Below are 25,451 nucleotides of genomic sequence, written 5' to 3'. Positions count from 1 at the left end.
CATTTCAATTTTAGCGCAGTCACAGCCTCTTTGGAGAATCCCGCTTTTCCTTCAACACTCTCATACCAGGCAGCAGCATATCATCGCGTGAAGCGTCGAATTTCATGGTGCTGTTAGACTGTAAACTATATAAAAACAATAGTTAATAAACCATGATAATACATTTCCGCAGTATTATAGTCTACGCAAAACTCCGTTCACACGCGCGCCGTCAAAGCGCCCCTAGATCAGAGCCGGCGTGAAAATGGCGGACGCCGTAGCAGACGCCGCCGTTGTCTCCACTCCCTACGGAACGGTGGGCGAGGAGGACATCAAGGCACTCCACCGGTGGGGCTTGCCGTTTTTGAAACCCAACTTGGCACTGGCCAGTAATGAGCAGCCTGTAAGTAATTACCTGTCGCGCGCTGCAGCAAGCGATGTGCCGTGTTATGACTAACAGGCCCCCAGCAACACATTGCAGCAAAAAAAAAAAAAAAAAAAAAAACGCGAGGCCAAAATTTTTGTCTGTTTAAAGGAACCCTGAAACGGTTTTGAGGTTTTTGTACAAACACATTGGGCCGGTAGAGCGAGTCCTAAGGATCATTTACAGACCGATTTAAGCTCTGTGCCGAAACTAATTTATTACTAGGCTTTAAAGTGGGGAATCGCCACCGATCACAGCGGCTCAGCCAAACGCGTTTTCAAACATCCCACTTCCAGTGCGCGTCGTATTGGAAGCGCGACGTCACGCAGGCGGCTGATCCGATTGGATTCACAGTCCAAGTCACAGGCAATCTTTTTCGACGTAACTGCGAACAAATGTTCGTGATCTTTGAAACTCTTTAAAATTTGTCTTGGTTAAAAAGCAGTCACTAATAAAGCGAACACAATCGCAATTTACAACTAGACTTCCGGAATTCCGGCGCACAGCGAACGTCGACTGCATGTGATACCACGCGCTCCATGTTAACGTGAGCTGCGCGACCAGTGTGTATCGCGAGGTTTTTGTCTGACATCATGAATCGCCCTTGCTGTGTTGTGGGCTACAAATCCAGCGATTGGCGACAAGTGAAAATACGACACCGTGTGCCTTTGGAAGGCAGCAGGCACGCCGAGTGGCTGCAGCGCATCGGACTTTTGTATCGACGGCAGGATATACGTGTTTGCGGTCGCCACTTTAAGCCGGAAGACTACGAGCTCAGTTCCGTGTTTATGCAGCTATTCGGCCTCGGTCTGAAGAGGTATCCCCTCAGAGCCGACGCACTGCCGTCTTTGTTCCTTCCCGGTGGAAAGGTAAGTTCACAATCGTTTCAGGTCGTGTGCTGTGTGTGCATAGTGCGCGGTTCGCACGTGGGCACTCACAAAATTCCACGTAATCTCGTTAATTATAACTATAACGACTCCGTCTCTTCAATTTAATGTGGCCAGTTTCGCAATAATTATATATACACAGAATGCCCCTCGCCACTTAGAGGTTTCCAGCACTGATTAAAAAATGACAGGGTGCATGCGAATTGAAAACAATGCATTTGAAACCTCTGCACAACTGTGTACGTTGTAGGGCCAGCTGGAAATCTCCGGTTGAAGTGTGCGGTATGCGGTGTCGTATATAATTAGCTCAAATAAAACCCCGCAATGGTGCAACTCGTGTGCGACGACGTTGATATAATACGGCCGGGCGAGTCTGGTGGTGGCGGTTCAGGCGTATCACTGCTGCCACCCTCAGCACGAAGCGCTGGATCACGAAATGGCGTGTCACTTGTATGGCTCGAAACCCATTTTTCGGCTCATTCGGCGCAACCGCTCTTCGAGGCCGGGGTCCATTCTGAGCAACTGTCTGAACTGCCGTGAAACAAAACACACGCTACGCGCACATGGCGCTCGCAAGAGACGGACGATCAGCCGAGCCAGCGGTCCAGACCTTGGGTCCAGCGCCTGACCCACCGGTGGCTACTGCGCTGGCCGGCTTCGACTTACCGGAAGTAGACGACGCGGCACGCAAGCGGTCTCGCACGTCACATTGTGACGCAGAGCCTCTTGAAGGCGGTGCGTAGCCCCGAGCGCTCGAAGAAAAAGTTGAGGGTGAAAGGCGGATTGGAGGAGGAGGGAAGCTATTTATTATAAGCAGCTCCCTTAATAAAGGGTGTTTCGACTGATGGTGAATTCCAGTGGCAGATTCGCAGCACTTACGGTAGTAATTTTCCTGCTCCATTCGGAGCAAGTCTGTTCGGCGGATTGAGAGTGCTCCCTGTATGTTTCATTGGCAGATCTGGAGCAGTTCCTGCGTCAGATTCACTCCACGGAGCAGCCCTCTCTACTCTGCGAAAAGCGGCGGATTCGACAGGAAGTCGCAAGCTCCCCGCGCGTGCGCGGAGCGTGGCGTACCGCGTGCGCGATGAAATGCGCTGTCCGACCGCGCCCGTTATCTCCGCTCGCGCCCGTGAAGGCAAAAACGGCGCGAAACGCGAAGAATGCTGGGCGCTTGCGAATGGATGGATGGATGAATGGATGCTATGAGCGACCCCTTTATAACGGGGCGGTGACATCACTGCCACCAGGCTCGAAGAAAAAAAAAGAAAAAAGAAACTTTTTTGTTTCAAGTTGGCTTAATACCTTATCTACACTGATTAAATCTATGTTATTATACCAAAAAAATATAAATTCACGGTCCATCTCTCTGCCTCTTAAGGCAGAATGACCTTATTTTTCCCCATTATTTTTGTACTTTATCTCTACTTTTCTGCCACCAATACTCTAACCGTCTCTTACTTATTTCTATCGCGGACGTGTTCAGCTTTCCATTGTTGTCCCTAAAACCCAAGGCTTCATGTAGACTCGTGCCCACACGTATACCTGGGTGAATATCGCCACATTCAATCAGTACATGTTCCATCGTTTCCTTAGTTCCCCCGCAGCATGTACATTGTTCTTCTTCGTTACTGAGTCTCGCTTTATAACTACGCGTTCTAAGGCAGCCCATCCTTGCTTCAAACAGCAAAGCGCTTCCCCTTGAATTATCATAAAACCTTTCCCTCCCTATTTCGTTTTTTCCCTTTCGGTGGTTACTCAGAGCCGGCTTCTTTTCCATCGCTGCCATCCAATAAGTCCTCTCCGCCTCTCTGACCTTCCGCTTAATGCTCCTTGTTGCCATATCGCCCGCACTGCTAGCCGTATATTTACTGGTGAGCCTCCTAGTTCTTTTTCCTCCACTGCGTGTCAACGCTTTTTCTATACAAATACCTGAAAACCTTCTCTGCCCATCTACTCTTCTTCATTTTCCTCAGCCTCTCTTCGAATCTCATTTTGCTCTGAGCTTCCCTCACTTGAAAGCCTGTCCATCCCATATCAACCTTTACAGCCTCATTTGTCGTCTTCCCGTGAGCGCCCAACGCGAGGTGGCCCACCGTCCTTTGATTTACATCCATTCCTGATTGTACCTCTGACTTCATGCACACCACTGAGTTCCCAAATGTAAGCCCCGGGACCATCACACCCTTCCACAGCCCTCGAAGCACCTTGTACCTATTGTATCCCCATAAAGCTCTGTGCTTCATAATTGCAGCATTCCTCTTTCCCTTTGCTACCGATGCTTTCTCTTGTACCTCCATATATCTATCCCCCTCATTTACCCATACTCCGAGGTACTTGTACTCGCCTAACCTGGGTGTTTTTTGGCCCTGTATTATGACCGCATGGTCTCCGTGATCATTGAATACCATCAATCCACATTTTGTTGCACTAAATCCTAGTCCTAGAGCCTCACATTCCCTTCCGCATATATCTGCCAGTCGCTGTATATCATCTTGACTGTCCGCATAAAATAGACCTGGGAGCTTCTGCTCAACCATCGTGCCGACCTGTTTGTGTGACAAATTAAATCCAATGTTGCTACCTTCTAGCGCTTTTTCCATCCTCACCATGTACAGCATGAATAACAGCGGGGACAAAGGACGTCCCTGTCTCAGCCCCTTGCTAATTTCAACGCTGTCCTTGCTACTTATTCCTTCCCATTCTATACAAACTGTATTTTCTCGGTATATTTCCCTCAAAAGCTGTATACAGTCGTCCCCTATGCCCACTTCTTTCAATATATCCCACAAAATTTCCTGATTAACGTTGTGATACGCCCCGGTGATATCTAGATAAGCTACGTATAAGGGCCTGTTTTCTATTTCCGATATTTCTATACACTGGGTAAGAACAAACAGATTGTCGTCTAACCGCTAGTCGATTCGAAATCCATTCTGAAGTTCTCCCAAAATATCATTTTGTTCTACCCACGCTTCGATTTTTAATTTTACTGCCTGCATCGCCAACCTGTATAGCACCGATGTAATGGTTAGCGGTCTATATGAGCGAATGTTATCCTTTTCTCCCCTGCCTTTATATATTAAGTTCATTCTACTTTTTCGCCAACTGTCTGGTATTTCCCTCTCCTGTAAGCACTTTTCTACGGCTTTCAGCAGTGCTTCTTTAGTTTCATGTCCGAGTTCGTTAATGCGGCTGACGGGAACCCCATCTAAGCCCGGAGTAGTGCGCTTAGGAATTTTTCCTTCGGCCTTCTTCCAATTGAAATTCTCTAGTACTACATCTTCTTCGGTTGCACTCCTTTGCGTACTTTTTACTCACCGGGGAAATCCCCTGGGCGACCTTTTTAAACGAATCGGCTGTTATCTTTCGGATGTAACCTAGCGCTTCATACTCTTGCAGTTGATTTCCTCCTTCATCTACCCAACGTTGTTGCATTGTGACAGACTTCCTACCCAGTGCTTTTAGGTGGCTCCAAAATATCCTAGGCGCGGCCTTCTTCTTTTCGCGAATCTCTGTCATCCAGCGTTCACTTTCACCTTTAATTTTTGCCTCGACTAATTTCTGCACAATGGATTTTTGCTCTAAATATATTTCCCATATTTGGTTGACTTCGTCCTGTGGCCGCTTCTCCTTTTTAACACGAAAGTGTTTTACGCCGGGGTCCACCAAGTACATCCGTCACGGATATGACGTTGATAACATGGACGCCAACGGGTGAGAAAAAAAAAACCAAGAAAAAGATACCCCGCGGGGAATCGAACCCACGACGTTGCGGCCGCGTCGGCAAGCGCCCGACGCCCTACCGACTAAGCTAACTCGAAAGATGCCAGACACGGCGCGAACGCGCCTTATATCTTTCACACATGATCTTTCGCGGCGGGCGGAGCGGGGCGGTGCCGTCGTCTGTGATATGTGAAAAGAAGTAATGCTTTATGATCGACACTTACTAGCGCTTACTCCGAGATTGCACGCGATATCGGAGGTCATGGTTAAAGAGTCTCGGTACCAGAGAGGCAGACTGGCTGCGCTGGCGTCGCCGAGGCATCCTTGACGCAGTTACGTTCTTTGCTTTGGCTTCGTGTTAGCGTGCGTCGGCTCATCGGAGTAGTGCAGCTTCCACGTGCACCAACGGGATTTCTCCGCCGCCGACTGCTTCAATGGCGCGAGCACCGACTAACAAAACTGCTGCAATATGCGTTGCAGAAAGGACGCGATTTAGACGGGCGAATGTCGTGCCTTGGTGGAGCGAGAGCAGCGCCAGAGACAGAGGCCAGCGGGACGCACGCGTTTGCGGCTCAGGCTACGAACCTCTACCTCCCGTGTTGCTGAAGCGCAGTGTGTGTTATGTATGCATGAGCACAGGCGTCGGCTACCCATTACTAGAAAGCGCACACCGTGCCGTTTCTCTCCTTAATTGACGACGTTCTGAAGAAGTGCATGCAGGGTACCAGTGTTGATTATGAGCTTGTTGATATCATCCTTACGCGGGATTCACGATTCGCTGTGCCCAAATATATGTTCACACCGTCAGCTACCACGACGGTTTAATTATGATCATGGGCGTTAGTCGTCGCGATAGAGACATGCTGTCAAGATGGGTGCATCCACGTCAAACGGTGCTATAGCTGCCAAACACGAATAGACATTGTACAAGCTCTCATATATCACTACACAATAAGCACTACTTCTGTGAAGACACGTTTCACTTTCGTGTTATACCGATTCCTATGACGGAGAGATCAGCCATGTTTTTTGCCTGTCTGTGCTCCCGTGATGCCTCACGTCGCTTCTCGATCGCCTCCCGGATTTCTTTGTTCCACCAACTTTTTGGCTTTCTCTTTCCTTTCCAACGAATAGTTTTCTTCTCTTTTTCCATTTCTTTCGCGCACACCTGCGAAGCAGGTGTGCGCTAGCGCCCCTTACCGGTTGCTCTGGTGAGGATGCTTGTGTTATATTGGCAGGTTTCTTCGGTTGCTCTCCGCCGGAGTGGAGTGCTCCGGCGTAGAGTTCGTCGGCCACTCCGAATCCGCCAATGGAATTCACCGTGAATTATGGTGCCAATGATTTGCTCCCCCAGTAAATGTTCTTGGCAAAAACGAGATGTCAAAAAACGTTTCAGGGACCCTTAGGAACATTCGAGAAGATACCGACAGTTCCAATACAACGAGTCGTGGCTCGCGCCCAGCGATAACATGTGCAACAGTTTGCCGTTGAAGCGTGTTCATACTGCAAAAAGGCTAACTGTCACGCATGCTATTTGAAGCTCCTCTAGCAACAGCTTTTTGCGAGTGTTCAACTTTAAAAAAAAGATGAAATGCTGATTTGTAAGCTGAGTGGGTAAAACTGGCACAGTGCACGTTAAGATTATTGGTCGTAATCCACTTCTTCTCTGGGAATGATGGTTGGTTGGTTGGTTTCTCAATATATTGGCGGAACCCACTCCGGGGGACAGGCCATGAATCGGACGGTGCCTTGCTTAGGAAACTAATGCACTTACTGAAGGAAAAAGTTGAAAATGAAATGTTTAGCCATTACAGAATGGTAATATAAACTCGCAAAAAAAAACCTATACGAAAATAACAACAACAGCAACAATAATAAAAACAAATATATATAGTTGTAACTAAGACAACTGAATTCAGCTACATTTATCATTCAATTCTTTTAGATTCTCGTAAAAAAATTGATACAGCGTTGAAAACGCTCCTGTGGCTAAAACCAAATATGGTTGCCCCAAATGAAAGAATCACCGGAAGTGACAAATGCAAGCCCAACTTCCGTAGGGGTTCTTCTAGTAGTCTTTTTCTTGGTGTTTTAAATCTTCGGCACGTGAAAAAGAAGTGCTCCAGAGATTCCCTCTCATTACAGTGAATGCATAAAGGTGACTCAGCCAGACCCGCCCTGTGAAGGTAAAAGTTCAGTGGGGGGACTCGACAGCGTAGCCTTGTAATTATTATTTCTCGGAACACCACCTGCTCTTCCAAGGAAACTTTAGCTGGGGGAAATCTGATAAAAACAAAGGAGATTTGTCGAAGTTATTGGCCGTGGTACGCTTTTCAAATCGCGCTGCTGTGATATACGCCGATGTGGGCAATACAGACGAAATACGGCCATCGTGGGATGCCATTGCCAATGCATCCGCATATTCATTGAGTGCTAAACCTCTATGGCCTGGTACCCACACTAATCGAACCAGACGCACATGTCTAGGAATTAGCGAATAGAATGCCTGTAATGTACTCGATAAATTAGGTGCACTTAAGGCAGAACAGACAGAGAGGCAGTCTCTTAGAACAACCACTGCTGATAAACCCTGGGGCAACTTACTCAATGCTAGGACTATTGCCAGCAATTCAGCCTGGATGATAGGGGTGAAGTCCGGCAACCGAATTGAGAAAGACCATCTAGAGAGAATGATACAATTCCCACACCCGCCATCAGTCGCTATCACAGTGTTTGTTTCTAGATTGGCCAAATGATCTTCCAAAGATATTGATATGGTGAATTTTCCGCGTTCTTGGGATATATATCATCCCAATGATGGCTCGAAATTCACAAGAAGGAAAGACGACGAAGAAGACGGTCTCTGACCTAGGCGCTCCGGTGATATCGCTGTGCTATTTAATTTGCTTCGGCCGGTGCTGCACTCGATCGCTCGTTCTCCTTGCCCTTATTTTACTCTTGTGCCTGCCGGCTGATTTCGTCAACCTGTTATTGCCGTGAGAGCTGTCCTCCACTGTCGTCGACTAGTGCCTTCGGAATGTGAGCAAATGTTTGGGCCGCAGACGTCCTTCTTTATTAAGACGAATAGTGTTGCGCATAAGACGGGGCAAAAGAAATGACACGATGACACACACAGAGCGTAAGCTCTATATTTTTGCTATGCGTGTGCCATCCGTGCCCTTCCCTTTGTCCGGTCTTATGCTCAACACTACTCGCATTAATGCAGAACCAACAAGCCCAAGCGGAAGCCCTTCTCCACATGCTCGTTGCCACTGCGAGGCTTGGGGGTGCTGGCATCATGGGGAGGGAAATTGAAGAACACTGACAGCCACATAATTAATGTATATCAAAATTTGCTATAACATTTTTGACAGGTCGAGGCACACAGAAGGTCCCATAATAAAAGCTGAATTGGGTCCTACTGCATACAGTAACTATGAATTAATGAATAAGTATAGTGATAGCAACACTAGCAAACATGATGGGATGCAAGTAACAGTAACGAAAACATGATCAAAACTAGATATGCAAACATAGAAGATCACAGAAAGAACTTAGGCAACTATAGTATGTTGCACACTAAATGAGTAGATATAAAATCGAGCTAAGCAGTGCACGATCGCACATGGAAAGTCATTCCATGATTGGTTCATTGAGTTTTCTACAGTTATGTCACAAATAGTTACGTGCTACGTAATAATATTGCTTTGAAGCCAACAGTAACTTCGCCGTAATTAGAGCGAACTGCGAATAAAATGAAATTATTGTGCAGAAACATGTTTAGTTTGCTTTCCCTCCAGATAATTTTGGGATTAGGGACCGTGAGATTGGGGTTTTTTATAGCGTAAAACAAAGTCGGTAATTTAAACTTGACTAGGACAGCTGACTCTGGAGTGTTATGTGCTTATTTTGATTGCTTGGCATGGGCAGTGTGCGGACTTGAAGCGATCGCCATTACAAGAATTCCCAAAGTGCACTTCCCTTTGTCGTGTAGCAGCGCCCTGCCAAAGTGCCATTCTGTGGCCGTAAGTGCACTCGCTCAAAATGACACTAATTTGCCAGTGTTACCGGGGTCAGGTCGTAGCAGGTTTTGTCGCACCTGTTGCGGGAATCGTCGGCAATAGGCAGCACGTTAAGTGACCTCTGTACGCATCTTACCTTGGCAGGCGCCCTGGAGCTGACGTCGCTGCTGAGCCCAAAGCGGGCACCACCACTCACGCTTCTCCTCCCAGCGACACAAAGAAGTCTTCTCCCGCCAATCGCACGAAAGGAGGAAAGAAGGAACGACCACCGGAGAGCGCCGGGTTGAAGGTACAGCCGAGTCCATCCATCACCTTCATCCACGTCCTTCGTAATCGGAAGCGTTATTGCTTCTTACCAGACACGTTCTTAGGTCATTCAGTAGGCCAGTTTTTATTGGCGCTAATCTGGGTTCCCTTTAACAAAACATTTCTGACCGTCGATGAGAATTGACCACCTAAACTACATAATGTATTATTCGATCCCATGCATTGTAAAATCACCAACGCCCTTGTTGATGAAAACTGTTAATTGTTACACCATTAAAGAATGAGCCCTCTCGAGAAACATACCGTCACTTTCATTTGTGAATCGTTATAATTACAGCGAATGACTCCTGCAGAGCCCTTCACGGTGGAAGACGATTCATGAATGAGCGAAATTCTCATTCAGTATCAGGTGACGTGTGTGTTACTTTCAGGGCTGGGCAAAGATACTTTAAAATTGTATTGCGATACGATACAAGGTACTCAGGCAAGAAGTATTGGAGATACAGATACAAGATACTGTCGCAATAATTGTATCCGATACGATACTCGGGAATAGTATCTTAAGATACTTCGATACATTCTCAAATTTGTTATTATAGATCCATATAATGTAGCAGCAAACGCCTATGCACGAAAATGTCTGCTTGAAAATTTCTAAACTGTGACCTATTTTGTTTCATTTGAATGAAATGTCTGTTAGTATCTCAAAAGTTTTGCCTTTCTTGCTCAAAGTACATTAGTTTCCTTCTCCAAAACAACTTATTGCGGTTTGTTTTAGCTTTTTCACAGGACAACTCTTTATACACTTCGCTGACAGTGGTTCTTGCTTGTCATTTTTGAAATTGGTGGGAGTCGCTGCCCAGCTTGCCGACCAACTAACGGGTTGCCATATAATCTCAAGAAATTCAATAACAAGCCTTCGCACGACTCCGCAAATGCCGGTGTGGACTTTTACCGTGTCCGTAAAAGACAGTTTGCGCAATACCGCATATACGGACAGGTGTACATCAGCAACAACGCTGGTAGCAACATTTCTTTTTTGAGGGGGTGGGGCGTTGTCACGGTGTATTCTGGGGGTTTGAGACCTTTCGCTAGCGGCCCGGTCCGCACACATGACCATCTTCGTCCCATATGTTTTTATTTTCTTAATAAGTATGTCCGTGAGCTACACAGACATGACTGGTCTTAAGCATTCCTTTCGTGGGGAATGGTGGTCACCATGTGCTGAAACATAACCGTGGAACAAAAGCTTTATATTTCAGAATTCACGTCCAGATTTCACTTTTTGTGTACATCGCTGTCAATGTTTCTCGAATGTTGACTCCAAACCCCCTCCGGAAATGACCTATATATGAGATATACAGGAAAGACTTCCTTTCAAATGGCTACGTCATTTTGTTCAAGCTCTCTCCGACCCCCGATCCCACCATCTTCACTGTCCCAGCCCTTGGAACTAAATTTCGCGACTGCGGCCCGCTGGCTATAAGCAGAGTTTTAGACCCCTGGTGTATACGTAGATGACGTAAAACTGCAATGAATTTTCATATTATACTTATCCGCTGGCTAAAGGATTCTTTGTTGATATACTCACTAACGTGCAATTTTCTAGCAATTTTTCTTCAACGAGAGAACATGTGCAAAAAATACAGAAACGTCTCAGAAGTCGTTTTATAGTAGCACAAAGCGTCGTAGGACACCACCGCTTTTCGCGCTATTGCCACTGATAGCTCCCATTACGTGGCGATTAGTAATACAAAAAATATTTAAGAAGGCCTAAAGCAGAAAAACAAATATAAGTAAAATAGAGAGGTGGTTCTGTATCAAACATTCCCATTGAATGAGTGCAGAAACACAGTACAGACGGCGCCCTTAATAGCTATGAGCATGAAGTATCGTCAACTTACCTGTTGAGAAAATTCAGTGCCTATGAAAAGTTGCCTGAAACGGCTCGTCGGGACGCTCACGAGTAAAACGGAGCATTCAGTAAAACAAGGTTTCTTGAATACCCTTCCTAGCATTTTGAAGATGGCTGCTAATACTTTCCATTTTTATAATGCAAACTCAATTTCGCTATTTTCCTAAGCGGTAAGCAGAATGTTTTGTACTGTATACTCAAGGCACACCCACATAACTATATATTTGTTTTCAAAATCGCCTTGGCAACGAGTAAATGTGGAAGCAGTAGTACAAATAAAGCAGAGTTCTTATTTTGATAGCGCGTTACAAAAGACATATATACTTCAGTGACCAGACCGAAAAACAGTACAGAGACCTAGGTAATGCATGGGATACAAAATGACAGCTAAGAAAGCACTTGTGCTAATAATCAAATTATGATTTCATAAATTCTTTGAAATAATGTAAGAGGTATTGAAAAATACGGTACGCCAAGATATTTTCAGTTAGGTAAACGCTTGCTCTATTAGATCTAGCATCAGTACCAGTGGTGCTAAAGTTGTTAAAATCTTATTTGCATTTATGCTAATTCATTGCATGCAGTCAAACTTACATCCACGAGATTCTTCAAATCGCTGATATGTAAATTCCACAAAACGCAAAGCAACCCCCTTCTCACACGCATCACATTTCGTTACGAATCAAGACGCAAGGGAATCTTCAATAACGACACTGTAGCAACATCAGAATTAGCGCGATAGACGCAGCGCGCTGTGGAGTACGCGGTGCAGGACAGTGACTAAAGGCCTGTACACACGTACGCGTTGCAGCGCGTCAGCGCGTGACTTTTTGACGCAGCGTCGCGCCCTCTCCCTATGGAGAGAGAGGGCGCGCAGCTTCGCGTAGCCGCGCGCCCTCTCTCCCCATAGAGAGAGGGTGCGGCGCCGCGTCAAGACAAGAGGTCACGCGCTGACACGCTGCAACGCGTACGTGTGTACAGGCCTCAAGAGCAAGTGTCGCGGCATCGGCGCAACCAAAAAGAAAAAAAATCGAGAAAACACAAGGTACGTGGGCTCGGCGTACACGTCCGCACGCTTGTCTTCCTCATTGCAGGAGGATCGAAAGGTGGGCCAGTTGGTAATTCATTATCTTCGTTCAGCGAACTGGGAGCGCGGAAAAAACACAAACGACGAAGCGAGGAACCACACAAGACGAGCGCTCGTCTTGTGTGGTTCTTCGCTTCGTCGTTTGTGTTTTTTCCGCGCTCCCAGTTCGCTGAACGAAGAAAATTGTCTTCCTCATGTTCTGCCCTCACTGGATGACTCCGGTGTAAAAATAAAATAACGTCACTGCCCTTAGAATTATTCAGATGGCTTAGTGGCACCAGTACCAGCTTGAGAAGCGGAGCTTGGCCAGCGATTATTGTTTCGCACGGTTGTGTTGCGATAGAAGTATCTTGTATCTTAAAAATACACGATACATTATCGAATGTATCGGAAATACAGATACAGATACTCGCTTTTCGAGACGTATCGCGATACAGATACAAGATACCCATAGAGTATCTAAGATACATGTATCTTCGATACTGCCCAGCACTGGAACTTACTCTTCTGTTAATTGCGGCGTCGAGCTTAAATACCTCACCGCAGCACATGTAGATTGTGATAACCACGACAAGGCGCCGTGCGTTCACGTGTAATGCTTTCGTTGTTGTACTTCCTCTGTTTTGCTCCTGTAGACACGTATGCAAATGTCTTTCCGGTAAACATCCAAATAAGGCAGACGATGAGAAGATGAAAAATCCTTGAATACGGAGTGTCGTTAGAGCCAACGTTTGCACAAGTGGTCTTGTCTACTTCAAGGCAGTTACTTGTCTTCTTCAAGGCAGTTGCTGCTTTGGAGAAGACAGGACCACGTCTCGAAACACTGGCTCCAGCCAGTGCTGGCCAGTATCGAAGATACATGCATCTTAGATACTATCTTAGATACTCTATGGGTATCTTGTATCTGTATCGCGATACGTCTCGCAAGACGTGTATTAATATCTGTATTTCCGATACATTAAGGAATGTATCGTGTATCTTAAGATACAAGATACTGCGATGGCACCACCACCGTGCGTAACAATAAACATTGGCTGTTCTCCGCTTCTCAAGCTGGTGCTCCTGGCTCTAAGTCACCAGAATAAAGTTGAAGGCAGTAACATTCTTTCCGCTAGTTTTCCAGCGAGAATAGGCGATGAGCGTCCCTATTGGCTGAGCAGAGTCACGTCGTGGCGCTCGCGTCGTTTCGACAGGCAAGCGCGGGAACACCTACGCCCAGCAGACCTTTTTTTTTTAGTTGTGTCAGTGCCATGACCCTTGGCACTTAGCCACTGTCCTGTGACGCGTACTACAGTGCATGCGGCGTCTTTCGCACACATTCTGATGCCGCTGTAGTGTCGTTATCGAAGTTTGTCTTGCGTGATATGCTTCGTTACGAAGTCTGAAGAATGCAAAAATAGGGGGTTGCTTTGCGTCTTGCGGCTTTCACACATCGGCGATTTGAAGGATCTCGTGGATGTAAGTTTGAATTACACGCAATAAGATCGCTTTATATGCAAATATGATTCTAACAGCTTAGCGCCACCGGTACCGACGCTGGATCTAGCAGAACAAAGATTCACCTAACAGGCGCTATCTTGGCGTATGTCTCTTTTTCTTTTGCTCAAAGAGTTTCTAATATCATAATTTCATTGTTACCACAAGTTCTTTCTTAGCTGTCCTTCTATTCCATCCCAAACATTAACTATGTCTGTATATTGTCTTCTTTTTTCTTTTTTTTTTCGGTCTGCTTACTACAATATGTCTTCAACGTGCTGGCATGGTAAGCTCTCTGCTGTATTCTTACTTTTAACTCTCTGCGTCATTTCTGATTATGTTTACATACTTATATTCCACTTCAATTTACTGCTACGTAAAGGCGATGTTGTAAAACAAACATATAATAATAGCGCGCCTGAAGTATAGAGTAAAAAAAGTTCTGCTTACTACTAAGTAAAATAGTGACATTGAGTTTGCATTATAATAACGTAAACTATTAGGAGCCATCTTAAATATGTTAGTAAGGGTATTCGAGAAACATTGTTATACCAAATGCTCCGTTTTTTTCAATGAGCGTCCCAACGAGCCGTTTTACGCAATTTCCATAGGCACTGAATTTAATTGTCATGAGCTATTAGGGGTTACCCGCCTCAGTGGTCTAGTGGTTATGGTGCTTGACCGCTGACCCGAAGGTCAGGGCGGCCCCATTTGGTGGAGGGAATATGCCAGAGGCCAGTGTGATTATATTTAGGTTTTAGAACCCCAGGTAGTCGAACTTTGCGGAGCCCTCCATTACAGCGTCTCTCACAATTATATCGTGGTTTTGGGACGTAAAACGCAGCAATTATTATTAGCGCTTGGGGGTGCCGCCAGTATCGTGTTTTTACACTCATTGGCTGTGTTTGATACTGTAAGGTTCGGAGAAACCAGCGAGCCGGGGTGCGTATTATGATTTCCTGGCGCGGCAGCGCACGCGAGTGAGAAAAAAGAGAGAGCGAGGAGGACGCCAGCGGCTCCTCCGCGACCGCTTGCGCGCTATTGGTTCTCCTCTTAGGGTCACGTGGCTGGGCACGCGAGAGCGTTTACGAACGCACGCACGCACGGAGTAGTGTTTACGGCTGTTCCATCGTACGGAAGCACCCTCCTCCTAGCCACGCGGCAGATTCGCGCCACGCACATGGCGGACGCTCAAGTACGCGCGCCTGTTCCGAGTTCCGCTTGCCCATCTCACGTTGAGCGGGTTTCATAAACGTGCTTCCGAGTGACATGTTGGACACGAGTACGCCTACGTGCGAAATAAACGCCAGATCTCATAGCCCATGTAACATCGAACAGGTTTCGGTGAGCACGCGGACGTTCACGCGTGAGTTAGACGCAAGTTCTAACTGCCCATCAAACGTGAAGTGCCTCCGCGTCGACCTGTGCACGGATGGCGACGCACACGAGTGGATCGCCAGGTACAGTAGGAAAACGAACACGACATGGATCGTCGACAGGGAAACCCGAAATTCAAAGAGGTAAGTTCACGTGTTCGTTTCTTCTACAAGTGGTGAATAGGCCAGTCTAATAATAACATTTGATGATATCGACGCCAATTGCGAAAATGCTAAATGCGAAAGCGCTAAATGCTCGCTCATCGTATCGAAGGGCGCGACGCTAAGGGTGACCGCGTGGTCTAGGACGTACAGTGACATGTAGGAATGTTAAATGGGGGCGTAAACACGCGAAAATGGACTACCGAAAATGCAAACATTACATGGCCGCAGGCCCGTAGCCAGGGGAGCCCCCCCCCCCCCAAATTTTTATGATATATGGTGTTTTACCGAAAATAAATAATGGAAATAGACGTTTTGCTCAAATAGTCAAAGTTTTCAGCAAGTGGGCGCACCCCGAAAAAAATTCCTGGCTACGGGCCTGCATGGCCGTATGCTAGGGAGGTTAAGGCTTCAGCAGTGCGTTGCTTGCGGCGCGATCCGATCTGCCACTCAAACTTTTGAACGAGCCAAACGGTCGACAGGGCCGCAAATAAGAAAAGTTGGTGATAAAATCTTCTGCAGTTAAGCATGGTTCAATGGACGCGGCTATTTCAGGCATGGCTTTCCAAAAATGGAAAATAATCACACAATATCACCAAAATTCACAGTGAAAACAGAGGCCTCTTGGTTTCAGTTCAAAACAACCTTTCAAGTACACTAATCGTACCAGTCATTGACAATTTTGCGGACTTCAGCAGCGGCATTTCCATGCTGCAGCTGCGGCTTTAGTGCACAATATCATTGCAGCATTCAGTCCAAAACACAGCGTCGCGCCTTTCGATACGATGAGCGAGCATTCAGCGCTTTCGCATTTAGCATTTCCGCGATCGGCGTCGATATCATCAAATGTTATTATTAGACTGGGCATATTCGCCACTTGTAAAAGAAACGAACACGTGAACTTGCCTCTTTGGATTTCGGGTTTCCCTGTCGACGATTCATGTCGTGTTGGTTTTCCTACTGTAGCTGGCGATCCACTCGTGTGCGTAGCCGTCCGTGCACAGGTCGACGCGGAGGCACTTTACGTTGACACTCGGAACCACGTTGCTCATCGAAACTATCGAAACCCGCTTGCAGGCGCCCTCGGCGCGCGCATCTGCGGCGTCTCGGCGTGGTGAGGGGTGCTTCCGAACGATGGAACAGCCGTAAACACACTCCGTGCGTGCGGAAACGTGCTCGCCAGCCCAGCCACGTGACCCCAAGAGAAGAACCAACAGCGCGCAAGCGCTCGTCGAGGGCCGCTGGCGTCCTCCTTGCTCTCTCTTTTTTCTCTCTCGCGTGCGCTACCGCGCCAGGAAATCATAATACGCAGCCGGGGTTGGCGCCGGTATGTCCGCAACGTTGCCTGCGCAAACAGAGAGAAGGCGCGGGGGTTGCGTAGCCGGGGTTGGCGCCGGTATGTCCGCAACGTTGCCCGCGCAAACAGAGAGAAGGCGCGGGGGTTGCAGACGGCTGCCACCTGGGCAAGAACAATGCCACCACGGCTGGACGGCAAGGTCAGTCACCGGAGGCAAGTTGACGCCGAGGGAAGGCAGTCGGTGGCGGCGTGCCCGCGTCGTTAACTGATAACTCTCCCGAGAGTGCGCTCCCGAGAGAACTCTCCCGAGAAAACTCTCCCCGGAGAACTAGGGAGATCACCCCACCGAACACCTTCTAGACTTCTAGTCTAGAGGGCGTTGCCCCACCCCTTCGGTAGAGCCCTTTTTCCGTGGGTGCAGCTGCATGGACGATAGGAATAGTCGTGCCAAGGTCGGCGAAACCACGTGACTGAAAGTGGGGAAAGTGGGTGCTCAGGGAGAGACAAAAAAGGCTTGACCGTGGGAAGAAAGGCAGTCTGGTCTGAGCCGTGCTACTGCTAGGCAGTGCTCGGGTCACCCGAGGTTGGACAATGTCCAAAGTAGCCGGCCAGAAGTTGTAAATACCTTGTACATATGTTCCTTTTGTAACCTTTGCTGTGTATAAAACTACTTGCTTCACGATCTCCAAGCCTCTGCACGCTAGTCGCCGCAAGGACCGTCTCTGACGGGACACCTCGAGTGTAAAAAAAGCCGGCAGATCCCACGCATTGTGGGAATCGATGTAATGCGAAGCAGCCAGCAAAGAGCTGCATACATCGTCTTGTATGTCATTGAGGAAAATACGTGTCATGGTTTTCATGTTAACTCCTATTATTTATGTTCGTCACACAGTAACGTCGCGCAATACCAACTTCGGGGTCGATCAAGCTAGAGAAACGGCCGCCAGCGCCCCATGAGCGTGGCACGTAAGTCATGCTGTACATGACATGCGAGTCATGATTGTCATGTTAACTCGTGTTTTTATGTTCGTCACACAGTCACGTCGGAAGATACCAATTTTGGTGCATATAAATCTAGCGAAACGGCCGCCAGCACCCCATGAGCGTGACACGTAAGTCATGCTGTACATGACATGCGTGTCATGATTTTCATGTTACCTCGTGTTATTTATGTTCGTCACACAGTCACGTCGCGCAATACCATTTTCGGGGTAGATCAAGCTAGCGAAACGGCCGCCAGCGCTCCATGAGCGTGGCACGTAAGTCGTGCTGTGCATGACATGCGTGTCATGATTTTCATGTTAACTCGTGTTATTTATGTTCATTACACAGTCACGTCACAAGATGCCAATTTTGGTGTATATAAATCTAGCGAAACGGCCGCCAGCGCCTCATGAGCGTGGCACGTAAGTCATGCTGTACGTGACATGCGTGTCATCATTTTCATGTTAACTCGTGTTATTTATGTTCGTCACACAGTCACATCGCGCAATACCATTTTCGGGGTAGATCAAGCTAGCGAAACGGCCGCCAGCGCTCCATGAGCGTGGCACGTAAGTCATGCTGTACATGACATGCGTGTCATGATTTTCATGTTAACTCGTGTTATTTATGTTCGTTACACAGTCACGGCACAAGATACCAATTTTGGTGTATATGAATCTAGCGAAACCGCCGCCAGCGCCTCATGAGCGTGGCACGTAAGTCATGCTGTACATGACATGCGTGTCATGACTTTCATGTTAACTCGTGTTATTTATGTTCGTCACACAGTCACGTCGCGCAATACCAATTTCGGGGTAGATCAAGCTAGCGAAGCCGGCGCCAGCGCACCATGAGCGTGGCACGTAAGTCATGCTGTACATGACATGCGTGTCATGATTTTCATGTTAACTCGTGTTATTTATGTTCGTTACACAGTCACGTCACAAGATACCAGTTTTGGTGTATATCAAACTAGCGAAACGGCCGCCAGCGCACCATGAGCGTAGCATGTAAATCATGCTGTACATGACATGCGTGTCATGATTTTCATGTTATGACTTGTCATTTATGTTCGTCATACAGTCATGTTACGCCATACCAATTTTGGTGCACATTCGATGAACGAAGCGACCAGGAGAGCACAAAGTCGTAGGCGGCTAGATAGATAGATAGATAGATAGATAGATAGATAGATAGATAGATAGATAGATAGATAGATAGATAGATAGATAGATAGATAGATAGATAGATAGATAGATAGATAGATAGATAGATAGATAGATAGATAGATAGATAGATACGCTCAAAGTCGCAGAAGTTCGCTAAGAAATGCTTCGCATTTAAAAACTTCACTTGCCTGGTGGTCAGCCTCTGGCTGAACTGCGATTCTCAAATCGCGGGTGAAGAACTCAACTTTATTGATACGGAACCATTTTTCTATTTTACTTAGATATAGTTGTTTTCCTCGTTTAGGCTTCCCTAAATTCCTTTACTGTTATACTAATCACCAGGTAATCGGAACAATAAGTGGCAGCAGTGTGCATAGCGGCGGTGTCCTGCGGCGCTTTGTGCAACTGTACAATACGTCTGAAACGTTTCTGGGCTGCACATGTTCTTGGTGACGTGCACCTGTCCGGTGATCCGTTATTGCGAAAAGCGTAATACGTTTACGGACAAGGTAGAACTCCACAGCGGTATTTGCACCACCGTGCGGAGGCTTCTTATTGAAGTTCTTGTGATTAGATGGCAAGCCGCTAGCTGGTCGGCAAGCAGAACAGCGACTCCCATCAATTACAAAAACGACAAGCAGAAACCGCTAATAGCGATGTGTATAAATAGCTGTCATGTTAAGCAGCTAAAGCTACGCCAATAAGTTGTTTCGGAATGAAACTAATATACCTTGAGCAAGAAGTATAAAACTTTTGATATACTAACAGACATTCTATTCGAATGAAACACAATTGGTCGCAGTGAATAAATTTTCAGGCGAACATTTTTGTGCATAGGCGTTTAGTGCTACATTATACGGGTGTTCAAGAAATCTGTCGAAAAATCTTCAAAAATTAGGGAAACGCGATATTTGTTCGATCTCTTCACAATTACTTCTGTAGCCGCGGGCATCTTAAAGGGACACTAAAGACAAGTATTAAGTCGAGGTTGATTGTTGAAATAGCAGTCCAGAAACCTCGTAGTGCTACTTTTGTGCCAAGGAAGTTCTTATTTTCAAATAAAATCACGTTTTAGGGGTCCGCATCGCGTTAGCGCACTTCAAATCACCCGCCTGAAAGCGGTCTTTCTCACGTCGCTGTTGCCGTGCCCAATGTTGCCCGCCTTTACTGCGCGGTGGCATGCACTGGCGGCGTGCACCATTCGGGCATCCGGCAACATCACATGCATGCGGCATTTTGTCGAACTTTCTGTGCGAGCAACTTTCACGAGCGCGCAAAACACACGCGGCAGTACGCGATACTGAAACTACCACTACCACGATACCGAACCTTCGCCCGGCGCGAAGCAGGGCGCCGGGCGAAGCGCAGTTTGGCGAAAACGGAACCTTTGAACCACGCGCGCCGTTCCCCATGGCAATGCCAAAGAGGTTCTTTTTCCCATGAATCAAACAGAAACGAACAAGTAGCATTTTATTACGTCTGTTGATGCACGAAAGGTGCTTTTTTTTATTGCAGCTAGTTTCAGTACTAGTCGGACTCTCTCACGTCATCGGTATCATTTCCAAATGTCGCGCTCGTGGCGCTCATTGTGTTATACATTTAGCTTAATTTTTCGGTAAGTAGGGCACTGCTGTTGATAATATTGCATTTTAGACGTTGTCATACATTGAGCTTTCATTCTGACATAAATTGTTTTTTGTCTTTAGTGTCCCATTTAGATGACAAATATGCGACAGTAATTAAGCAACTTCAATTTTCAATTGAAGTTGCTTTCAATTTCAAGCAACTTCAACCTTTCTAATTAGTGGAGTCAGGCGGAAGAGCGCAACTGCCATATTCTTCTGAGACGTTCAGAATAGAGAGCTTCATTGCTGGGTACGCAAGCACTTGGGGCCCCAAGAGCTTGGGTACGCGCTGGATTGCGTACCTAAGCAGACATGCCTTATAGTGGCGCGTACCCAAACGCAAGACGCACTAAGGTCCCACTAAGGAGCCTACACGAACGGCCTGTCATGTAGGCTCCCTAGGTCACACGCGCTCGCAGTGCCGTAGCGTCTGGTCACGTATGGACTGGTTTGTGTTTATTTAAAGTACATTGAATTGGGCAATTTAAAATGTTAAACCAAGTATGCATAGATGGTGGCGTGAAACGAATTGCTTCCAATAAAATATTTTAATTAATATGACAAAGTTATCAACTCGAGGCAAGAAATATCTTTGTACGTGTCGAAGCTGCCGCTGAAGCCGGTACAAAAGCTGAAGGTTGGTCGTTGTCCGACAACATCATACACATGATGAATTTATGGCGGTCTGGTCGGCGTCGTACGTCTTTTCCCGTCTACCGTTCAGTTTCGTCTAGCATAGCCTTGCATTATGCTGCTTCGCCGGAAGTGGCATCTTTGCTGTACGTCGAGCCAGTCGAGCCGTGATGTTCGGGCGTCCTTGCGCTCGGGTAGATTGATCTGGCTAGCCTCGGCTTGGCTCTCCGTGAGTGACGTGTTTGACGTCATGGGTAACGTAACCAGCTAGGGACAGCTTATCTCCACTAGGAGGTCAGTGGTGGCAGCGATGTTTTTAGTGGTGCGTACGCACGGCCCCAGCGACCCGGGGACGGATGCGCTGGGGGCTTCGCACATGCGCAGTACCGCCGCCCAGCGTCCTGGGTGCGCAAGCCGCTTGGATACCCAGCACTCTCTAATGAGTGAGCGTCGTTTTATCAAGCGACTTCGTTGTGTGGGTGTGCGGGTAGCGCTTGCAATTATGGAGTACCAACCAGCCCAAACACGCACCTTGCAATTATAGCACGCATGGCGCACATACGTTAACGAACGCGGAATAACTGCACCTTTGTAATCGTTGTCTCGAACAGTGGAGTCATTCCAGTCGTCTGCTTGTTGCGCTCATCGGTGGTACGGTTTCGATTTCGCCGTTGAATTTCATTACGCCACAATAATTACTAGAGGTAGCTTTTTCTACATCTCAAAACTGCGATGGATTCTTCGAATGAAGAACCTCAATTCTCCTTCTTGAGATAACCGCCCAACTCAACTAGTTATAAAGTTAATAATTTCACTTTCTTAATTACTGTCCAAAATGATGTCTTTACCTGCCGCTACAGAAAACGAAACTGTGAAGGGAGCGAGCAAATATTGCATTTTTCTAGTTTTTGAGAATTTTGTACATATTTCTTTACACACCTTGTATAGATATATAACAAATTTGCTAATGTAACTAAGTATCTTAAGATACAATTGGAATGTATCGTATCAGATACAATCCGTGCTGTAGTATCTGGTATCTGAATCTCAAATACTTTTTGCCTGAGTATCTTGTATCGTATCGCGATACTATTTCAAAGTATCTTTGCCCAGCCCTGGCTCCAGCGGCAACCCCTAGTCAAGGATTTTGCACCTTTCCGGTAAAAAGGTATAACCTATTTACTCCTCAGCTTTGTGCTTGCATTTGTGAGCGCTACATGAACCAAAAGACGAATGCGTGCAAACAAGTTCAGTTTTCAGTTTCAAGATCTCACATATTGAATATCAATTCCAGACAAAGTCTTTCGTTATATTACTGCGATCGTAATTACAGACACACTTCAAGGGCAAGTTTGCTGAGGGGTGGTCGTCTCGTCGCCCTGGTGAGGGCATCATCAAGGTCCACTATGCCACTGTTGCACCACACGCGTGGCATGCCGTAGGATTCAGATTGCGCGAGTGAGCGCGTCCACTTCGTTCGCGAGAGTGGTGAGAGAGCCTATAAAAGCGCCCAGACCTGGGCGGCGGTGCGTGCGTCTTTCTTAATCTCAGCCCGGCACGGGTATGCCAGTCACAAAACAGGTTCTCTCAGCGCTGCACGTGTCGTAAAAAACACCGTGTGGCCGCGTAAAAAAAATAATAATGTGTGGCCGCGTAAAAAAATTTAAACGTACTGCTTGTTCCACGCCGTGAAAAATGTCGAACGGCGACTCTATTGCCCCCTTTCACACGGACCTTCGCAGTTCCCCCTTTATTGCTAAGTTTTCTATAGGTTCCTTTTTTGTTTTTTATTGTTCTGTTATGTGATTGCAGGTGGACGGTTTTCACGGCGTGTGATTGGCCCTACTTTATTTGTGGAGCGCCCGCACCAACTACGTAATTGAGACATTAAATCAAGAGGTTCACACGAAAATTTGTCTGTATTTATTCGCAATTTTCTCTCTTGCTGCGTGATTGTGTTGTGGTAGTGCTTCGTTGCATCTCTTCCTGCTCATTTCGCGCCGTTCCCCCTTTTCCTCCGAGCCTCACTCTCGGTGAGGCACTGTGTATCCCCCTTTCCGCCGGGCCCCTTTCCTCGCGGCGCAGTCCTTACCGCCAAGCCTCACTCTCGCCCCTCTAGGCGACTCACTCTCTCTCCCCCCTGTCCGCCAGGCCCCTTTCAGCGTGCTGCAGTGCTTTCCCCCTTTCCGACGAGTTTTCGCCCCTCTCGGCGAGGCAGTGTTTCCCCCAGACACCAGGCACACATGCTCTGTGCAAGGCAACGTACACTACACTAACCCTGATACTACTGCGGCCTGGTGGGAGGCGGGTTCCGCAGCTGCCTCCTGGCCGGCCAACTCTGGGCCGTTTAAAAGGCCTGCGGAGCGGCTGACAGGCTTGGCCTGACGGTCCCGACGTAGGAGTCACCCGCTGCGCGCTAACGCGCGACTTGCAGGACCTCAATAAAGTTTCGCAACCAACCAACCAACCAACCAACCAACCAACCAACCAACCAACCAACCAACCAACCAACCAACCAACCAACCAACCGACCGACCGACCGACCGACCAACCAACCAGGACCATTTCAGTACGACACTGCCCTTTCTCCCTTCCCCCAGAGCCTCACCCTCGCCCCACTCTGCGCGGCACAGTTTCCCCCCTTTCTGCCAGGACCCTTTAGGCACGGAGCAACCCTTCGACTTCACCGAGCCTCGGCCTTCAGGTCAGGCGACCAGTGCTTAGGCAACGTCGTCAACGACACAAAGTCGACGAAGACAGCTTTTAACAAAACTGTTTGTTGGCCTAGTTGGTACTTGCTTAGTGACATCTTTTAGCCGCGAAAGAGCCACTAAAAGAGCCGCAGCTAAAAGATGTCACTAAGAAGACAGCTTTGCTGTAATGGTGTCCAGCCATAATTTTGCAGTGAGAACAGCGAAAGGAGCACACGATGCGCGAACGTACGCTAGCACCAGTAGTATGTCGTTTCGTCCAAAGGTTTCAATGCGTGTGACTGCTCCACCAACATGCGCGGAGTACAGTGCCTTTTGGTGGCATCGGTACAAACCCGCACTGGTAAAACCCGCATGATAAAACTAGCATCGGTAAAATTTCACACCACGTGACTACGTTCTCAACTCGGGGGACACGACGAAGTGCGGTAAGCGAGGCCTTCCTCCTCGACTTTTCATTTTATTGCGATAGCAACTATATGCCTATATTTATTGCGATAGCAACTATATTCGTTGACGTGGGATAGTAACGCCAGCACACATGCGCACCACACTGAAACTTAATGTCCAAATCGAGAAATATAATTGCATTCTCATTGCAGAGTTCATAGGTGAACTTAAGGTCCCAAGAGGAATCTTCAAAACACATTAAAATACTCTTTGCAGCTACGACGATGTGCACACAACTACTACACTTACAAAAACACGTCGATCCACCTCGTAACGCTTGGCTGAAAGCCAAAAAAAGCAGCATAGAAGTACTCGCTGACTGCTTCGCATGAAACCGATTCCCACAAGGCGTGGGATCTGCCGAACTTTTTTTGTTGTTTTCTCTTCTCCAACTTTACCATCAGTAATCCTCCAACCGTCTTTTACTGATCTCTATAACGAAGATGTTCGTCTTTGTCCACCAGCTCTTGATAATGCGTGATATCTTGCTTGTCTCTGTTTAGTCCTCCTACGCTGATGATTGCGTTCACCGTCGCATATGTTTTTCATGCGATGTGGCCTGTAACAAAGTAAGCCTGTTGTGAAATTGTGCGTCATTATTTTGTCGGTTCGCTGACTATTTCCGTGTCTTACGTAACGCAAGACGGAAGTTATTTGTTGATGCTTTAGCAGAGTGTGACGTTGGGCGAGTTGGTGCATATCTTAACAAAATATTTCAGGCGCAACTGAAACAAACAAGAAAACAAGAGAAGACAGGATCGGGCTCCAGACTTTCAACTTTCCTCACATCACCCGAATATATATGCTTCCAGAAATGCGCACAAAGTGGGGGCGCAGCACAAGCGACTATCACATAGCACAATCAGAAAAAAAAACCTATCGCACAGCGCTATCTAAAAATAGGCATTCATTTTTGTACAGACATATCGAAGAGACACTGGCGCACTCATTCCCCTTCTACTGTATGTGATATGCCTCAAGTACTTCACGTGTTAACGTTTCCCTGCTTCATCCTATCACACGAGTTTCTCCGAACAGTGCGCATACCTGGAAGCACATATATTTGGGTGATGCGAGGAAAATAAACTAGTTGAAATTGTGGCGCGCTATCTTGTCTTCTCTTGTTTTGTTGCCTGTCTAAGTTGCGCCACAAATAGTTTATTTTTTTATGAATTGCGGAAACATTTTTAACACGAAAGTGTTTTGTGCCAGGGTCCACAAACACTTCACTGACGTATTTCCGTCACGGATATGACATTGCAAA

At 47.1% G+C, this 25,451-nt stretch overlaps 1 protein-coding gene across 1 annotated transcript in view; it reads left to right on the top strand.

Annotated features, from left to right (window-relative positions):
* The first annotated feature begins 244 nt into the window (after window positions 1-244).
* The window catches only part of LOC119406714 (uncharacterized), a 49,734-nt gene continuing 24,527 nt past the window's right edge, over window positions 245-25,451 (top strand). Inside the window, exons 1-2 of the mRNA XM_037673445.2 lie at window positions 245-327; window positions 9,180-9,324. Of these exons, the coding sequence (XP_037529373.1) occupies window positions 245-327; window positions 9,180-9,324 (228 nt within the window). The remainder of the gene's footprint in view (window positions 328-9,179; window positions 9,325-25,451) is intronic.

This window comes from Rhipicephalus sanguineus, chromosome 10, assembly GCF_013339695.2.
Source record: "Rhipicephalus sanguineus isolate Rsan-2018 chromosome 10, BIME_Rsan_1.4, whole genome shotgun sequence".
NCBI lineage: Eukaryota > Metazoa > Arthropoda > Arachnida > Ixodida > Ixodidae > Rhipicephalus > Rhipicephalus sanguineus.
The sequence above is the reverse complement of the archived record's forward strand: the minus strand, read 5'-3'. Positions and strand labels throughout refer to the sequence as shown.